Source organism: Haliaeetus leucocephalus, unplaced genomic scaffold (assembly GCF_000737465.1).
Source record: "Haliaeetus leucocephalus isolate CR32 unplaced genomic scaffold, Haliaeetus_leucocephalus-4.0 Scaffold3, whole genome shotgun sequence".
Classification (NCBI taxonomy): domain Eukaryota; kingdom Metazoa; phylum Chordata; class Aves; order Accipitriformes; family Accipitridae; genus Haliaeetus; species Haliaeetus leucocephalus.
In genome coordinates this window covers 229264-245829 of record NW_010972439.1, presented here as the reverse complement: position 1 = coordinate 245829, position 16566 = coordinate 229264, and the positions used below count along the sequence as shown (strand labels likewise).

Genomic DNA, 16566 nt, shown 5'->3' with positions numbered 1-16566 from the left:
AATCCCCCCCCCCCCCCCCCCCCCCCCCCATTCTCCAACCCTCTTAGCAGGTAAAGACAGGGAGTATTACTTGTAGCTAGCAAGTTGTTTTTTTTCCTATTGGACATTACAGACCACAGAATATGTTCCGGTACCCAAAGATGCAAGTTCTACACCCAGTGAAATTTTTAAAGTTGCCATAACAAGAAGCTAGTCAACTGTTGGCTCTTCTATAGATCCCACTAGGTTTCTGGTAAACAAGCATTTCAGAAAAAGCAGATTCTGTCCTTCACATTTTTAGTCTCATCATCTGCCCAAATCTGTAGTTGTGGTAGGAAGAGGAAAACCAGCCCTCCTGCTTTATCATAACCCAGTGAGTCTCTCAGCTTGCGGTGAAATAGTCCAGATGAATGCAACAGTATCTCCACACCTGATAGCTAAACTGGGACAAAAAAAAATGAAGCAAAAGCTTTATGGCTTCTATTCATTAAGATTTAAACAGAAGAAGAGTGAGTGGCTCGTACAAAGTTTTTACACAATTATAAAGTTTGAATTAACCTTAAATGGAAAGAGGTTTTTCTCTCTGCATTGTTCCTACTGGAATCAAGTTTTCAAATTTGAGCATGTGGTCTCTGATGCAACATACTTATTGGTTTGAAGGATTTTAATAGGCCTTCTTAAGTTTAAGTCTTGCTGCAATTTGTAATGAAATTTTAAAATCGTATGTTAAAATATGATGCAGGCATCACCTGTGTTTGTCAGAAGAAATTCTTGTTGTGTCCCTTCTGCTTCCATTGTTAATGTTGTAGAGAGGAATCTGTACAAATGGATAAAAATTGCTTATTACCTCTCTAAACTCAAAGTAACTCTTGTTCATCCAGGAAAAGATCTGTCTTCTGCTAGTGACCTTCTTTTGGTTCATCATCCTAGTCCTTCTCAAGGAAGGAAAAAAGTTTGCAATAATTTTTTGCAGTGCTGTATTTTCTGAAAAATAGTCTGCAAAATGGGTTTCAGTCTCTTTATTCCTTCACTACATTTTCTTTACCAACAGGAAACATGTAGCAGTATCAATGATAATCTTATTGTGTTGCTCCTGCTGGTATCTAAACTTTGTGTGTGGTTGCAGTTGTCTATGGTTTTACAGTGGATTAGAACCACCAAGTTCAGTGGAATTGCTTCTGATGGACATGGTCAGAGATTAAAGTCAAACTCTTACACTGTACTAAATTTTATTTTGGGCAATAGTCTTGGTTATTTTTGGACTTCACTACCAAAATCAGTAGAAGGTTCAAGTTCTTCCTCAGCCTTCTCTTTCCCACAGTGTTCATGTTTCTTTTCTTTCTAACTCTGTCAGCTGGTTTGGCAGTTACTTTGCTTTTGTTTACCACATCAAACAGGTTGTCCACAGTCATCTGCTTTGTGTCAACCGATAAGTCTTCCAAAAAGAGAAAAATCCATGGTGCCGGTAAAACAAAAAAAGACAATATTGGCCAAATTCTGTTCTGTCTCACACTGCTCTATATCCAGAAAAGCTGTCTGAAGTCAATGGAGTTGCTCTGATTTACACCAGGCTAATTGAGAGCAGACTTTGGGTTTTGAGCTGGGAAAAGTTGACCGTAAATGCTAAGGGCAACCAAAAGGAAAACTTGCAGGCCTTTTTCATCCATTTGGCAATCTTCTTCCAAACTAAATGTATTGCTTTTTTGCTTGTGGTTCAAAACAAATAAAGACCCAAATCTGCTTTGTGTTAAAATAGTTTTCATGGAGAGTGAAACCCAGCCTAACGTGCCTGTTACTAAATAAATAAAGAAAGAAGTTGATAACGACTACTAACTAGGAAAGGCTGAAGGTTGGTTTAAGGGTATGTAGCTGCTGCAGTGTACATTAAAATGCCAGTCCTGACCACCAGTAGGTTTGCTTTGCTGAAAACTTCTTTCTGTTACTATGATGGCATAGAGCACCAAAAAGCCTGGGGGGAACTTCAGTCCTGTTAACATGACATTTTAAATGCTTCGCTGAGGGCACCTCCTAAGGTTTTCTGCCCTGGTCCAAATTGAGTGCTCTCAATCTGTGGTCTAGCATACTGTTTCTTAAGTGGTAGACTTTTAAAAAAATTCTTCCATGTTGGGTTTTTTTTTCATTTTAAAGTAAAGCTAGCTTTTTCCAACCACACAATGGATAGAGTCGGGGGAAAATGTAAGGAGTGGCCTGGAACTTGCACTAGATTGATGTTGTTATTGTATGCAGTGATTTCTGGCTATATAATCGTTAAAAACCAAATTGCTGTCTGTCTGTCTTTCAGTCTTGTCGTGTCTGGCTTCGAGGGAGTAGAAGTCAGGTAGTTCAGAAATTCTCAGTGCATTCTTGAGCACTGGACAGGTGCTCCGCAGGAGCCCTATACTATACGTACAAACCAGAAACAGGTACTTCTCCTAGTTTTTCAGATCAACATGTTTCACATTTTGCTGTGCATTTCCCTTTCTTCAGTACTGCACAGCGACCGCCCCGTCTCGCTCCCTGGGTGTCCCATCAGAGCTGCGTCAGCCAGACTTAGCAAACACGCTCAAGGGAGCTTCTCTGCGATTTATGGTGACACCTCTTACCAGCGTTTGAGTGAACGGCTCTGTCAAAGCGTTGTGAAATTAGTTACAAAGGCTGAGGTTTATAAAGTTATGAATGGCTGGGATTAGGTATTTGCCTCACTTCGCTAGACTCTCTGCTTTCTTCTTCTTCTTCATAGCTTTGATTTGTTTTATATCATCAAAAACGGCCAAAGAATTACTAAGATTGATCATATAACACTATACATGTTCATCTAGAGATAACCAGGCATAGTTAGGACTTTCTTGTCAGTATTCCCGTGTTTGAAACATTACAGGCAGAAGAGCTGACTGCATCTTAAAAACCCATCAGAGCAGAGGCTGCATCCTGAATCGGTGACCGAAGCCGTCTTTTTTTAGACTGTGGAGCTAAAAACGTACAAGTAAGACCAACTGTTCAGGTTCACCTGAGGCTTCTAGATTTTTCAGTCTGAAGAAACTCGGCCTTCAGGAGAGCTGTACTGATAAAGAAAGAACAGCAGAGGAACAAACAGGGAATTATGTACCTATAAACAGTGCTTTTGTTAGGGTCCTGCCTAGAAGGCTGTTCTGACTCTTCCTCTGAGCAAAGAGTAGCACAGGGAATTCCAAATTTTCCTGCAAATTGCTGGGCTACTGGACACAGCACCATTGCACGGTGCACATTGACCTCAAGGGCTTTCACACCCTTTACAGTCCTAGAAAAAAATGGGAAAATTGTAGTCTAAATAAAGGAAAGCTGCGCTAAGAAGTCATAAGGATCTGTTTGTTAGAAAATACATGTTTCTGGCGCTTGAGGATTGCCAAGATGCAGGAAAAGATCGTGACGCTATTTTGGTTTTACCAGAAAACAATGAACACAGCTGAACCTCTAATGCTAAGCATTTTTTCTGCTTAATTTTGGATTCCTCTCGAGTTTCTAACCAACAGCACAGACCTTAGTTTGGCTATTATGCCCCATTAACTGATTATTCAAATTGCTTCATGTAGAGCCAGGCCTGCAGGGGTGGTTTGTCCAAAATACAGCTGAGACTTCTTTTTTTTTTCATTATGTTTTTCCATGTTTTCAGACATCCTAAACAATAACTAATCTTTGATTTTTTCTCTAGCATGTACTATGGCAAAATTCTAGGTTTTGTCATGATGTTTCAAGTTCTGTTGACTTTCCACTACACTATGTGAAATGTTTTGACAATGTAAATACTTATGGCTGTAAATCAAAGTGCTGGTTACAGTGGTGGGTGGCGTTTATATTATTTTAGTTAGGGTGGGTACATTCCACATCTCTTAGAGTTGCTGTCTGTGACAAATACAGCGAGTGGTATGACAGGTATGAAACAGCAAGGTGAGGAGACTCAACATCAGCATTTAATGCAGGACTCAGGCTGTAGTGTGGATTATTAAAGGCCCAGAAGAGCAAAGAAATTATTTTTATTGCTGTAATAGAATGAAACAAATGTATTGTTTTCCTACATGTTTTTCTCTGGTTCCTGGTTTGGGATATTTAAAACACTGAGGCATGAATCTAGACAAAGAAAACATCTCCAGGATAAACACGCAGTCACCTCTCTGTGGATATGCTAAGGATCTCTTTAATACATATATGTATGAGCTGAGCTACCTAGCATTTGCAGGGGCTTTGAAATAGAATGGCATATGATCAGTTATGGGGAAGATAGTAACTTTTTTTACAGTTTAGTTGGCATGGGTGAAAATGGAAATGGGATGTAAAAGTGGTTTTGGAAAGAAGATTTATCTACAAAATTAAAAGGCTTAGTAAGGTAGCATGTGTTCATAGCATCAGACCTTTATTAGTCTTTGACAACAGTAACATACAAAATCTGATCTGCTATTTTAGGTTTGGGGCAGGGAGGACACGTTTCTTTCTCTTGTGCAGGTAGGGTTATGTGAAGCATGAATTCAAGCAGATTTGAAAGGAGAGAGAATAAAAATATGAAATTTGTGATCTTACTCTTTGTTAAGAATATCTTGGAAGCTCCTGTAAGGAATGCAGTAGAGGAAGAGACATGAGATGGGTTAAGAAAAATTTCCTTGCAAAGCCATACCATCAACAAAAGACTCCATTGATGTGTAGGCAGGGATCAACCCACTAATGCATGAGTAATAATAATAAAAAAAATCTAAAAGTTACAGCCTGATGAGTATCTCAAGTACAGGTCCTGTTACTGTCTCAGGTTGATACCAGCACTTTTTAGGTGAATTAAAATATCTGTGTAGAAATGTCAGGTTATGTAGTAGGGGTACCATTTGCTGATTGTGGGTCTTGCGGAAAGGAAATGTTTTATACTTGGTATACATGCAGAGTCCCACTGACAGCACTGTACTTTGCTGCAAAGGCAATGGTAGATTTTCCCTGTTTGAATTTCAAGAGGAATGAAGAAAGCACTGAAACTTAAATGAGGTTATAGCTGCATGGCAAATGAAAGCACAGTGTGACTTAGCCTAATTTTTTTTTCCTTTTTTTTTTTTTCCCACTGTGTATTTAGCTTTAGTGAACTACCTGAGGAAATGTAAGGCCAAACCAGGAGGTGAATACGTTTCTCCGGAGGTCCGCGGTAGTGTCTTATGCACTGGACTACATGTGCCTTAGAGAGTTCACCTCCACAGTGTGTTCCCAGTGTTTGTAAAGGTGATCCTCTGAGGCCAGGAAAGTTTTTTTACACATAGGATGCGATGGGAGGAAAAAAAGACAGCAGTTTGGCAGGATGCCATTTCCCGATCCCTCCCTTTGAAGTAAGGGGCAATAACAGTGACCTTCAAGTGTCAGCCAATATGCAGTTCCAAGCTCTGAAAACACCGTTTCTTCTCTCATTCTGTATATGTTTCAGTATTTATTGCTCCTAAAGTCTCTCTGCGTCATGATTCTGTTTCTTTACCTCTCTGCTCGTACAGATGTGAAGACAGCAGTGCCGTTCGATGATCAGAGAGTTGGGACTCTTGAAGTCTTTGCAAAGCCTTGCCAGTATCTTAAGCGAGACTCTGCTGTCTCGCTCTGCTTTGATGTGTCCTATATAAACCAACTGCAGCAGGGCAGCAAGTGTGGAGGCATTACCTAGGTATTATTTAGGTGTGAAAAGTTGTTGCTGATCATATTTTAGGGATAAGAAAATAACAGTAACCTAAAGATAAAGAACAGTGTAATATGAAGACATAGTGAATACATGTACTTCACATTATTTGTCATTTCCTCAACTTTTTTTTCTGAACAGTTTTCTTTATTTAGGGCAGAAATACCCTAAATAATTTGCCCTTTGACCTTTTTAATTATGCATCTTCGTTTCCCTTCTGTGCAGAAGGCCAAATTTTGAGGCTTTGCAAGTAAGTCGTTATCCATAGCATTTCATGTATTTTCATCTTCACATAATTGCACCAGCTGCAGTGGTCTATCACACATAGCAGTGGAATGGAAATGGGCAGGGGTTTAACGGGTGGTTTCTTTAGTTTTGTTTTTAATGGAAGAGGAAAGTATATTGCCATATCTGTATACAGAGTAACAAATGATGCAATTAAATTATTACCACTTTCACCTTTCACATAAAAGGTTAGTTGAATCTGTTTTGGCAGCTAGGATAGAAGAAAGAAAGAAGCAGCAGAAGCGTACCAAAGCATTTGTTTGTTTTGCAAGGGCTTAGAAATTTGGCTATGAATTGTGCTGTCTAACCTATGAAAGTGGAATTTCACTCATAAATTGAGGACAACGGCAAGCGATTGCAAGCAAAAATAAAATTACATCCACTGTGGCTTGTAAAGATCTCTCCTTGATGGAACATTTTTCATTTTCTGTTTGTTCACCTGTGAGGGGTTGAGGGAAGCAGCTTTCAAAGTGCTGTGCGAGAGGTAAAACAGGTCAGGCGTTTGAAGGGGGGGAAACAACCTGGAAGGAAAAAATTGAGAGATCAACTGTAGTATTTAATTTAGAATAATATTGTGGAATGGCTAATGGTGGTCTTGCTTCACTGAATGTGGCCTGTAGTCCTAGTCAGGAGCGCTCCCCTGAAAGGCAGTGAAAGTTGAGATGAATGTAATTTAAAGAAGCTAAACTGAAAAGCGCTTGATATAATTACAAAAATACAGGGAGAGAGAAAATTCGTCATCAGTAATTAATGGCACATCGGATGATTTTCAGAGAGTGTGGGAATAGTGGCTGATAGCTTTACAGTTCCCCAGTCGACTTCTCTGGGTTGCCTTGTAACTCCAAGGCCCCTTTTTTCACTGAAGCCCAGCATTCACGTTTCTTGGGAATTTCTGTATAATTCTGTAGATAGTCGCAAAAGGCTTAGAAGTACACTTAGGGCCTTGTCTAATAACCTGCAAAATTAAGAAGGAAATATTTAGTAAGACCTTAGCAAAGGCTAAATGAGCCCTAAACAAATTGGAATCATATAGCAAAAAGGAGATATTTTAATGTGCTGTTATCTCATGAATTAACTTTTATATGCATTGTATGTACAGACCAAAATGTTGGTAGCCTAATTATGGCAAGACTATCCTTTTTTCTATTGTTCTATATTCAAACATCGGTGGTCAAATTCTTCCCGAATTAAAACGATTTGTAGCATATCTTTCACTTTAAAAATTTCCTTTGATACGAAGCAGAGCAGAATGTGTTTCTGTGCTCATGCTTATTTTCTGGCTTTGTTGGTTTTTTTATTCCTTCAGCACAGCTTTTGATTTTTCTATTAGCTGTATCTTTGGGGGGGTGTGGAGAGGGGGAGCGAGAAACTTGTGTTTCTGGGCTACAAGCTAGAAGAGAGAAAGCCTGAGTTTCTTCAGGCTGCCTTCATTGAAACTGTGCAAAAGGAAGAGTTTGGTGGGAGCCTGGAGAGGACGGAGACTACATAACCTTGTACGCTTTGTTCAGCTCTAGGGACCGGTAAGCCAGAGAGCATTTTTGGGTGCTTTGAGTTCTTGCGGAGTGAGAGTCGCTGTCTTCAGAGTGGTGCCTTAGTTTTAAAATCATCTAGCTGTGACTAGGTTAGGCGTGTGTTGGGTATGACGCCTAGCATCTTATGGACTTTGCCCCTGCCTTCAGCTAAACTTGTAGATGAGTCCCTTGATTACCATTTCCTTTCATCAGTCTGTGTTTGTGTCTCTGCAACTTAGAGTAGCTATTTAGCTGTTTAATATCAGCAGGACAAGTTTGATTGGCACTCTTTTTATTTCTTTTATTATTATTATTTATTTTAAAAAGGAGAAAGGTTAATCCATTAGTTCTAAAGCCTTTGCCTAAATTTCGCTTTGATGCCTTAGCGGTTCTCTATCCGTAAACTGCACTTTCATAGTCTTTTTAAACACGCGCATATTTTGAGGGGCTATAAATACTTTAATGTCAAACTTTAGTTGAAACAACTGAGCAAAACCTGTGCCCTAGTAGATGCTTGTTAGTTGCCATGACTGATGATATACTTCACAAAGATTTGTGAGGTTTTTGGGTTTTGTTTGTTTGGCGGGAGTATTAACGCGTAGCAGTAATCCATTTTAAAGATGAAAATATACACGGCAATTGTTTTGAAATTTGTTTTCACTGCTATAAAGCTTTTGTTTAAATACTTCTCATCTGGTACTGTTATCATGGAACTGAAGTAACCCAGCAGTAGCCTTACTTAAGGTTAGCTGAATATATCTGATCCTCCAGCATTAGCTGAAGCCCTTCCTTCCTGCCGCAGGATAAATATTTGCGTTTTGTTGGACAGGATGGGTTCCTCTGTGCTACTGAAAAAAACGCACTGGCTTCTGCAACCTAGTTTAATTGAAAAACCTGCCTGTGAATCGTATTTCTTAATTTAATTCTACTCTTGCATTGACACCAAATTTGCCTGTGTACGTAGGAGGGAAAGTGAGCTTTCCCACATCATCCCTTCTCCGTTGCACACAAAAATAAACACATAACCCTGAAGGGTCCAGATGAATTCACAAATCTGTCTGCTGTTCTGTTTGAGCACCCGACTGTGTGATGCTCTTAGCTTTACAAGAACATCATCCGTCTGTATGATGTTTTCCCATTTTAATAAATATTCAAGTGGAAGTTTTCCTTTTCTACCTTTTAGGAAAGATTTAGCTAACAGGTGGTACCTGTTTTCCTGGACAGAATATCTGTTCTCTAACAATACTGCCAAACAACTGCCACTATCGCTGTGGTTGAAAGAAGAGCACACGATTCCTGCCTGTGAGCTTAGCCCTCTCCTCGGACCTGAATCTGACCCACTTTCTGGGGATAGCGCAGGGGTCTGAAACTGCGAGTTGAGTTGCCGAAAGAGGACTTTCCAAGCGTTGAGCACCTCTCCTAAGCGCACGCATACCTCCATTGTGCAAGTTCCCCTCGACCAAATTGGTTCCCCCAGCCTGGGGAGGGTGCCCGCCTCTGTGCACAGCACCAGTCATCTCTGCCGCCGGCACACGCGGAGCCAGCTCCTTCCTCGGGCTTTTCTGACCAGTTCCCGTGTCCCTGCTGTCCTCCTAGAGTTAATATTAGCAGAGGAAGAGAGCTTTCCAGTCAAAGCTTCTTCTAAGCTTTTGATGTGGAAGTCAAGGAGACTGGAGGGAAGAGTGCTTGGCCTGACAGAGGAATGATCTCGCTGGATTCTCGTAAGAGATTAATCCACCAGCGACGATATGACGATGGGCTCACAGAGCCGCTTCACTGCTCCTGGGCAGCTGGAGGGAAGGGAAGACGTCGGTTAACTTCGGGCCTCTGCCGTAGGAAAAGCTGAGTCAGGAGATGATAGAGGTCCTCTTTTTGGGTCAGGAGTAAATAAACTCATTTTCCTGGTTTTGTCCATCTGGTATCTCAGCAGCTGGCTCTTGGGGAGCAGGCTCTGCTGTCAGCAGCCTTGGAAGCGCCGGTGCCCCAAGCCAGTGGCTCTAGTAGGTGTGTAACGCGTGCTTGGTGTACTCCGTGAGCCCTGAGCGGGGGGGGGGGGATTTGCGTATGCTTACTTCTTAGAGCCCACCCAGTTAATTCAGTTTTCTTTGTTATTATCTACAGTTCAGAAATACATGCAAAAATCAGTAAGAGATTAACTTCCAACAAAATACTCAGCTTGGAAGCAGTACTCGTTAGGGGTGTGTTCACGTCTGATTATAAACTGTAAAAGCAAGTGTGCCACACAGGGTTGCTGTACATGCATAGTTCTTTTGAAATGTGATATTTTCAAGTAATGTACAAATTAAGGGGCTGTTACTCTTGATCTGCTCCTTTAGAGTACAGCAAGTCATAACATCTGAGAAGTGGGCTCTTGACTTTTTGCTTCCTAAGACGAAATTGCAGATAAACAGCACAGCAGACAGAAGTATTTCCTTCGTGTGACATTATTAATAGTTCACGACCCATCATGAAGGAGGACAGGGGCTAAATGTTCCCTTTGGCTCCATGTAGATCATATCACCTCCTGGTCCACGTTCTGTTTCTCGTTGTAGGCAGGAGTGTGTCTCTACCTATAGACTGAAGCCAAAACCTTAGACGTCCCAAACTGCTCTTTATGTGATAATGGTTTTCAGTCCAGTATCTGACTTAAAGATTAAAATAATTTCATGGTTTTTAACTTAGCTTTCAGCACGTGGATGTATTGCATGGCTCACTATAAAGAAGCATGTATAGAAAGCTAAGGTCCTTTAAGCATAGCTATCTTATATAGATTCTGAAAAGCTATTTCTATTTTAATCTTGTTTTTAAGTAACTGCTAGTGCTTATGGAAAATATGTCATTGATGCCTCTGGAAATTGAGATATCGCAGTTCCGTTTCCTGGTTTGTTTTTCAAATGTTAACCTGAGCTTATATGGGCATTTCTGTTGTAATTCTTAAAGCTGCTTGGTTTTCAGGATTTTTTTGCAGACAATTAGTCCTTCCAGGGTAAGGTGCAGTAAAATTTTTGTGAGGGACTGGTCATATATCCTTATTTTATGAAGGCTATTATATACAGGCTTAATTTAGGATGTTTTCGTACTTATAATTGAGCTAGTTGTGTGGGAATCAGTTTTTCCTAATAATGGATTAGAACAATATTTTACACAGCAGTAAGAAACCCAGAGGACTGTATTTTAATTGATTACTGCTCACCTGTAGTATTTGATATATGATTCACTTGACAGTTATACACTTTCTACACAGAAGCTCAGCGTTTTCAAAAATGGGTGCCTAAAATTAGAATAGTAAGTCCCTGCTTAGTTCCAAACTTCAGCTGGCTCTAGGGAAATAGACTGTACAGTAAAAGTAGATTCAGGCCTTTAGGTACCAATTAAATGTCCTAATCAGACAAATAGTGATTACAAAAACTCTGGACGGTGGAAAAGGGAACAGCTTTCACTGCTGGTATAAAAGGCTTGATATCAAGTAGGTTCAAGGTTATAAACACAAGATATAAAAATAGGATGGCAGGATCTCAAGGAACATACCAAGGATGTGTTGCTCACCTGGCACGTGTTAGTGTGATCACTGATGATCCTGAGTTATCAAGTGGTCCTTAAATGTGAGCTAACCCTCTTGGTTCCGGATGCTTTCTTCTTTTCAGCTTCTCTTTCTGCTCAGTGCAATTATAACTCAGTGGTTCCCAGTTCAACCCGTATTGTATAAACTCCTGTCCTTACTACCACACACTCGTGTGAATGAATAAATTCTCAAAGAACCCTTTCAAATTTATGAGATACAGCATATCAGATAAGTATTTCACTTATGATTTGGGGCATTTTGAAACAGTTGAGGAGAGCGAGGAATTTGTTGTCATCAATCTGGAAACCTGGTGGGAGCTTAAAACACAGTAATAACGGGGCTGCTCTTGTTTGTATAAGCAATAGCTGTGCTGTCAGCATTATGGGATGCATTGTGCTCTTATCAGAGAACCCACAGAGCTTCATGAGTTGTTTCCCAAAACTGATTGCTGTAGGACTGGCAGATGCAGACGTTTGCCCTTCACAGCAGATAATAGCAAAGCTAGTCTTGAGCTGCTCGCTAGTAAGGAGAATGAATTATACAAATGCTCCCCAATCAACTCCTTTTTTCTGTTTTTTGGTATACCAGTGTATAAATGTGTGGAAGTCGAGAGGTGTCTTTGTAGGGGAGGTATATGTTTGTGAAGAGGACAGGGAGATGGAGAGAGGACAGCTGAGATGGTTATGTCACTGTGATACGTTAGGAATGGTTGTAAGTGTTTACCTTGTAGATGTTTGCCAGAGTATTGGAACAGTTCCAGGTGCTGCCATTTTCCTGATTATTCTATAACTAACTCCATACAAATGCAACAAATTTTGGATTGACCCTTTGCATCGCACTCGATGAGTTCGTGATCTCACATTGTAAATATTCATTATTCTTATGACATGGAAATGAATTCTGAGTGGAAAAAAATGCACAGAGCATCCCTTCAGAATTAGAGAAAAGAAAACCAGCTTTCAGGAAAATGCAAGGATTATGAGCGTCTTACAAACTTTATTACTGTTTATATGTTTTATTTTTTGCATGGAGCGTAACCTAATGGTATACATCATTAAGTGGAGAACTGGATCAACTGCAAATGCAAAAGAAGTCCAGAGAGAGAATATTTTCTAAATCTTCCACGAGTCTGTTGGTTTGGGGAGGAAAAAGCATAAATGGGAGGGAAAGGAGGCAGACAATGTAGCCTTTTTTGTTTTGTTTAACACAGTTTTCTTTTTTACTTACGTGGTTTGTAGGTTATGGAGGCTTTATGCGTGACTTACAATTCTCCTCTGCCAGAATTACTGCTGAACCAAAGCCTGCTTTGACCATACTAATGACTCTTTACTGAAATATTTCATGTACTGGCATCCAATAACTTAAATATTGCTATTTGCAAATAGTCCTGAACTGATTTGGTCTCTCTGTTATTTCTAACTTAATGGTTCACCCTGTTCTGTTTTCCAGTTGAGCTATCAGTTGCTTAACAGGAATGTTTTATTTGTGTTAATTTAGAAAGCGTGATGTCCAATGCCAGCTGTCCCATGCCAGCACAGCGTGTACTGTCCTTTAAGCCAAACAGACAGAGCTTAATGACTAATGAGCTGACCATTGGTATTGTCGTGAATGTTTTCCATTAATGCCTCTGCAGGTAGGGCAGCAGCAAATGGAAAGCCAAGCTCAAGAAAAAACAGTGGTGTCTCCGGGGTCTTAAAAATTAATAGTGAAAAACGTAAATAGGGGAGAAGATAAAATTTTTGTCTCGGTAGCTACGCTTGCACCAACACATATTTAGCGGGAAGTTTTAGGTGGCTTTTTGTCTAACAAGCGGGGCCATAACTCCCCCCCCTCAGTGTTTTCCTTCCATTTCTAACTTCATTGCATTTCTTTTTCTGGAGACTCACGTCGTTTTCTCTTCCACCTTCTCTCTTTCCATCCCACTGCATGCCTCTTTCCTTGGTCTGACCTCAGAGAGGAGGAAGAGTGTGAAGAGGAGGAAGAAGAACAGCCAGTCACAGAGCCCAATACTGAGGATGAGGGGGAGGAAGAGACCAGTAGGCAGGTCAAAGCCAGGTACTGGGATTCAACATTGTCCCTCACCTTTTCCTCAAGCTCTGGCATGAGCTCACCAGCACAGCGTGCGGCAGCTTCTGCCTTTCACTCACGTTCCTAGATCACCTGTTAAAGCCACCCCCGAGGAAATCTTTTTGCATTTAAAAACTTTGTCGGGCTGTGTGTGTGTTAATGGAAGCGTGTTTAATTGTATAGGCTCAACGCACTAAGAACTGTTTGCGCACACTCCCTTTGTACAAAATGAGTAATGCTCACAAATCTTAAACGATTTAGCAGAAAGCATAACTTCTAAGCATGGCTTAGGTTTATCTTCTTAGTTAAGGCAATGGTGAAACATTGCAGCGCTTTGCTGAGGATGTTGCTTGGTTTTGTAGGTTTTCATCCCTGTTTTCACGATACAACCTTATTAGCAATATCTGTCGCTATGGAGAATATTGACTTTTTTTAATGCTGCCTATGATTTCTATCAATTTTGTTCATGTTTTAATAGGAAAGAACTACTTTGAGGCAAAGCTGAGAGATATATATATATATATATCTCGTTTTATACATACCTGCCCATCTGTGTATATATGGATATAAACAAGCCACCTATCCAAACAATATTCTCATGTAAAATTTTCCACTTATTTCTGAGGTATGTATAGATTTGGCATCTGGCAGCTTTATCCTAATAAATTGGAAGAAAGAAAATATGTTCTTTCTTCCAGACAGCCATTTGATTTAGGTTAAATTGTTTGGCTTTGCAACTCAGCAAATGAGATTGGATTTTTTTTTTTTTTTTAAATAAACCACATTCATGCAGATGCTGTACAGCACGGAAGGAAGAAAGGAAACTGTTTAATGTGTGAATTCCAAAGAAAATACTGCACTGTTGTTATTAATATCTTCCAGTCTGCAAATCTTGCCAATGGCAGCCTGAAATTTCAAAATTAAGTGATAATTTCCTCAAATCCAATTCTTAAAAGTCAAAGCTAAGGCATAAGTTATTAGTAAATCGCATGAATACACTAAAATACTGTTAAAAAAAATGAGGAAGAGCCACGTAAAGGGCGTGATGCGCTTTTAAGTCATTGGTCTCTTAAAATAATAATCACTTTGAGATAACTGGTCGATATTCCCATAGCTTTTCTAAATACCTCCTTTCACTGTCACTGTAGCATAACAAAAGCGATCTGTACCATGGCCGTTCGCGTTAGATGCTGTCAGGACAGGTAGGACCAGCCTGACTTCAGTGACCGCTGTCATGCAGAGCTCATGTGAGAGGTGAAGGTTTCCAGACTGCCCGTGGCGCTTTTACCTGGTATATACCTGGTGATTAACTTCATAATATCCTAACATATATAACACGCATTATGTTTTTGTTGCATATGCTGTGCCCAACCCGCACTCCTCAGAGGAGGGCCATGCCTTGCGTGCCCGTAGGTGGGTTGCAGAGGCGATCTCAGGAGAATGAAATCACCCACCTGCCGCGTGATCCAGCCCAAAGCCCATGCACGGTGTTTATGGTGGAGATAATAGCGAAAACAGATATCCCAGAGTGCAGATCCCATGGCTTTTCGTCTGCCTTGCCGCTTCTGTCGCTCACCGACACCTGCCTTCGCCAGGGCAAAGCAGATGTGGTTTCTGTTGCACTTGATGCAACTCCGCAAGTCTATCTAACACCAACGTGGGATGCTGGCACTCAGAGAAATTAGTGTCTTTATACCTAGGCAAATGATCTGGTAAGGTGTTGCTTTTGAAATCATTCTAAACCTTAATTTTGACAGAACAGTGCTGATTGAGTATATTTGATTTTCATCTTTGGTGGATGAGCATTTTTAGTAAAAAGATCAGCTCACCGGGGAAGATGATAATCGGATATCTGGCCTTCTAGAGGCAGTCATGCAGATTGTATCTTGAAGCATCTATACTCTCCAGACCATGTTATCTAGCGTGTTGAGACTGCTTTGTACTGCTCTGACAATGCTTACAACCTAACTTGAAATACTTGAAAATTGTTCAGAAAATGGTTGTGAAAAGGTTCGTGAAAATTAGTTCTGAAGCCTGTGGGTTAAATCCCTTCCTTTCCTTTAAGCTGAGTGGTTTCCATTCCTCAGTATTTCCAACCCTAAGAATAACCCCACTGGGATACAAAGAGGTGAGTTCTCTTACTTTATGTGCAAAGACATGATGATTGTCTAAATTTGGGAATTTTTTGCTTGTCTGACTCTCCTTGACTTTATTTTTTTTTTCCTCCAAGTGGTACTATGTATTGATCTCTCTTTTCCCCATTTTTCTCTCCTTTCCTTCCCTTTCTCACGATATTTTCCTCCTGCAGTGGGGTCCCAGGTGCACGGGAGGCTGTGAATGAAAACCTTTCACGGTGTTCTGATTCTTCAACTGTCTCCAGTGCCATTTCTCCAGCTGAGAGGCCTCTCTCCTGCTCTAAAGCAAAGAGCTCTTCTAGCAGCTCCTCTTCTGTGCCTGACTCATCTGTCTCTCATCATAATTCTGTCCTTTCATCACCATCTTCACCTGCGGCAGCATTGCTAAGCTCTTCCCAAAATTCATCAGCATCCATTACTCCAAAGGCATCTCCAACGGTGGAGAAATTACCTTATGTACCACATACTCCTTTTCACCTCTTCTCGTACGATTTTGAAGAATCTCCAGCATCTGTGAAAGAAAAGGAAGCAGAACTGATGAGGGAAAACAGGTAGATTTTATACAGCTGACATTAATTTTTAGATAAATGAGTAACACCTTTCAAGAGTTTTATAGTAGTAATAATGCACTGTGTTGTATTATTTGCAGAACATACTGTATTAGTTTTAGTCCTGTAAGCCTGTATTTTGATTTGATTGATATTCTCCCCTTGCCTTTGCTGCCTTCATTTCGTCTTACTCCTCCTCAAGGTCAGTAGTTAATAAATATCCTGGCCTCCCTGTACAGCAGGAGATAAATAACCTGTGATTTGGGAGATCACAGAAAGGACCACCATTTTGCTGTCATTTACAACAATGTAATTTGCAGACATGATTTCATGAAAATTAATGGAGCTCTTCTGCTATAAAACCAAGAGAGATCAGATCAGCACTTGGAATTCAGGGGTGAAATCCTGGCTTCAGACTGAACTGCCAAATCCCAAATTTGTTGTTAGATTACAGTGCACATCCCTGTCATTTGCAATTTCAACTCGTGCTTGTAATAAGAGAAGTAGATTAAACCCTGTAAAGAGAATATAGCGCTCAGAATAGGCAGTTTCCCCTCCGCAACATCTGCTCAGTTCAATTGCTCCTCATGTATTTCTCTTAGTTTTTATTTTTTATTTTTAATATCTCCATCCCACACATTTAAAAACAAAAAGAAATTGTTTCATTTCAATCTGTTTTCAAGTAAAACAGATTAGCAATACGTGGCACTAAAAACAATGTTAGAGAATCACCTTGAAAAGAGTTTGATGACTTTTAGCTGTCTCTCCCAGCGGTCAGTGTTCTTTGAATTAGGTGCTGAAAATGTACACG

At 40.3% G+C, this 16566-nt stretch overlaps 1 protein-coding gene across 3 annotated transcripts in view; it reads left to right on the top strand.

The window, feature by feature from the left end:
- Positions 1-16566, top strand: part of FHOD3 (formin homology 2 domain containing 3) — a 387204-nt gene that overhangs the window by 276364 nt on the left and 94274 nt on the right. Inside the window, exons 11-12 of one of the 3 annotated variants that reach the window (XM_010573877.1) lie at positions 12961-13152; positions 15494-15758. The exons of the other annotated variants lie outside the window; for them this stretch is intronic. Coding sequence (XP_010572179.1) covers positions 12961-13152; positions 15494-15758 — 457 coding nt within the window. The remainder of the gene's footprint in view (positions 1-12960; positions 13153-15493; positions 15759-16566) is intronic. 3 annotated transcript variants of the gene reach the window in all.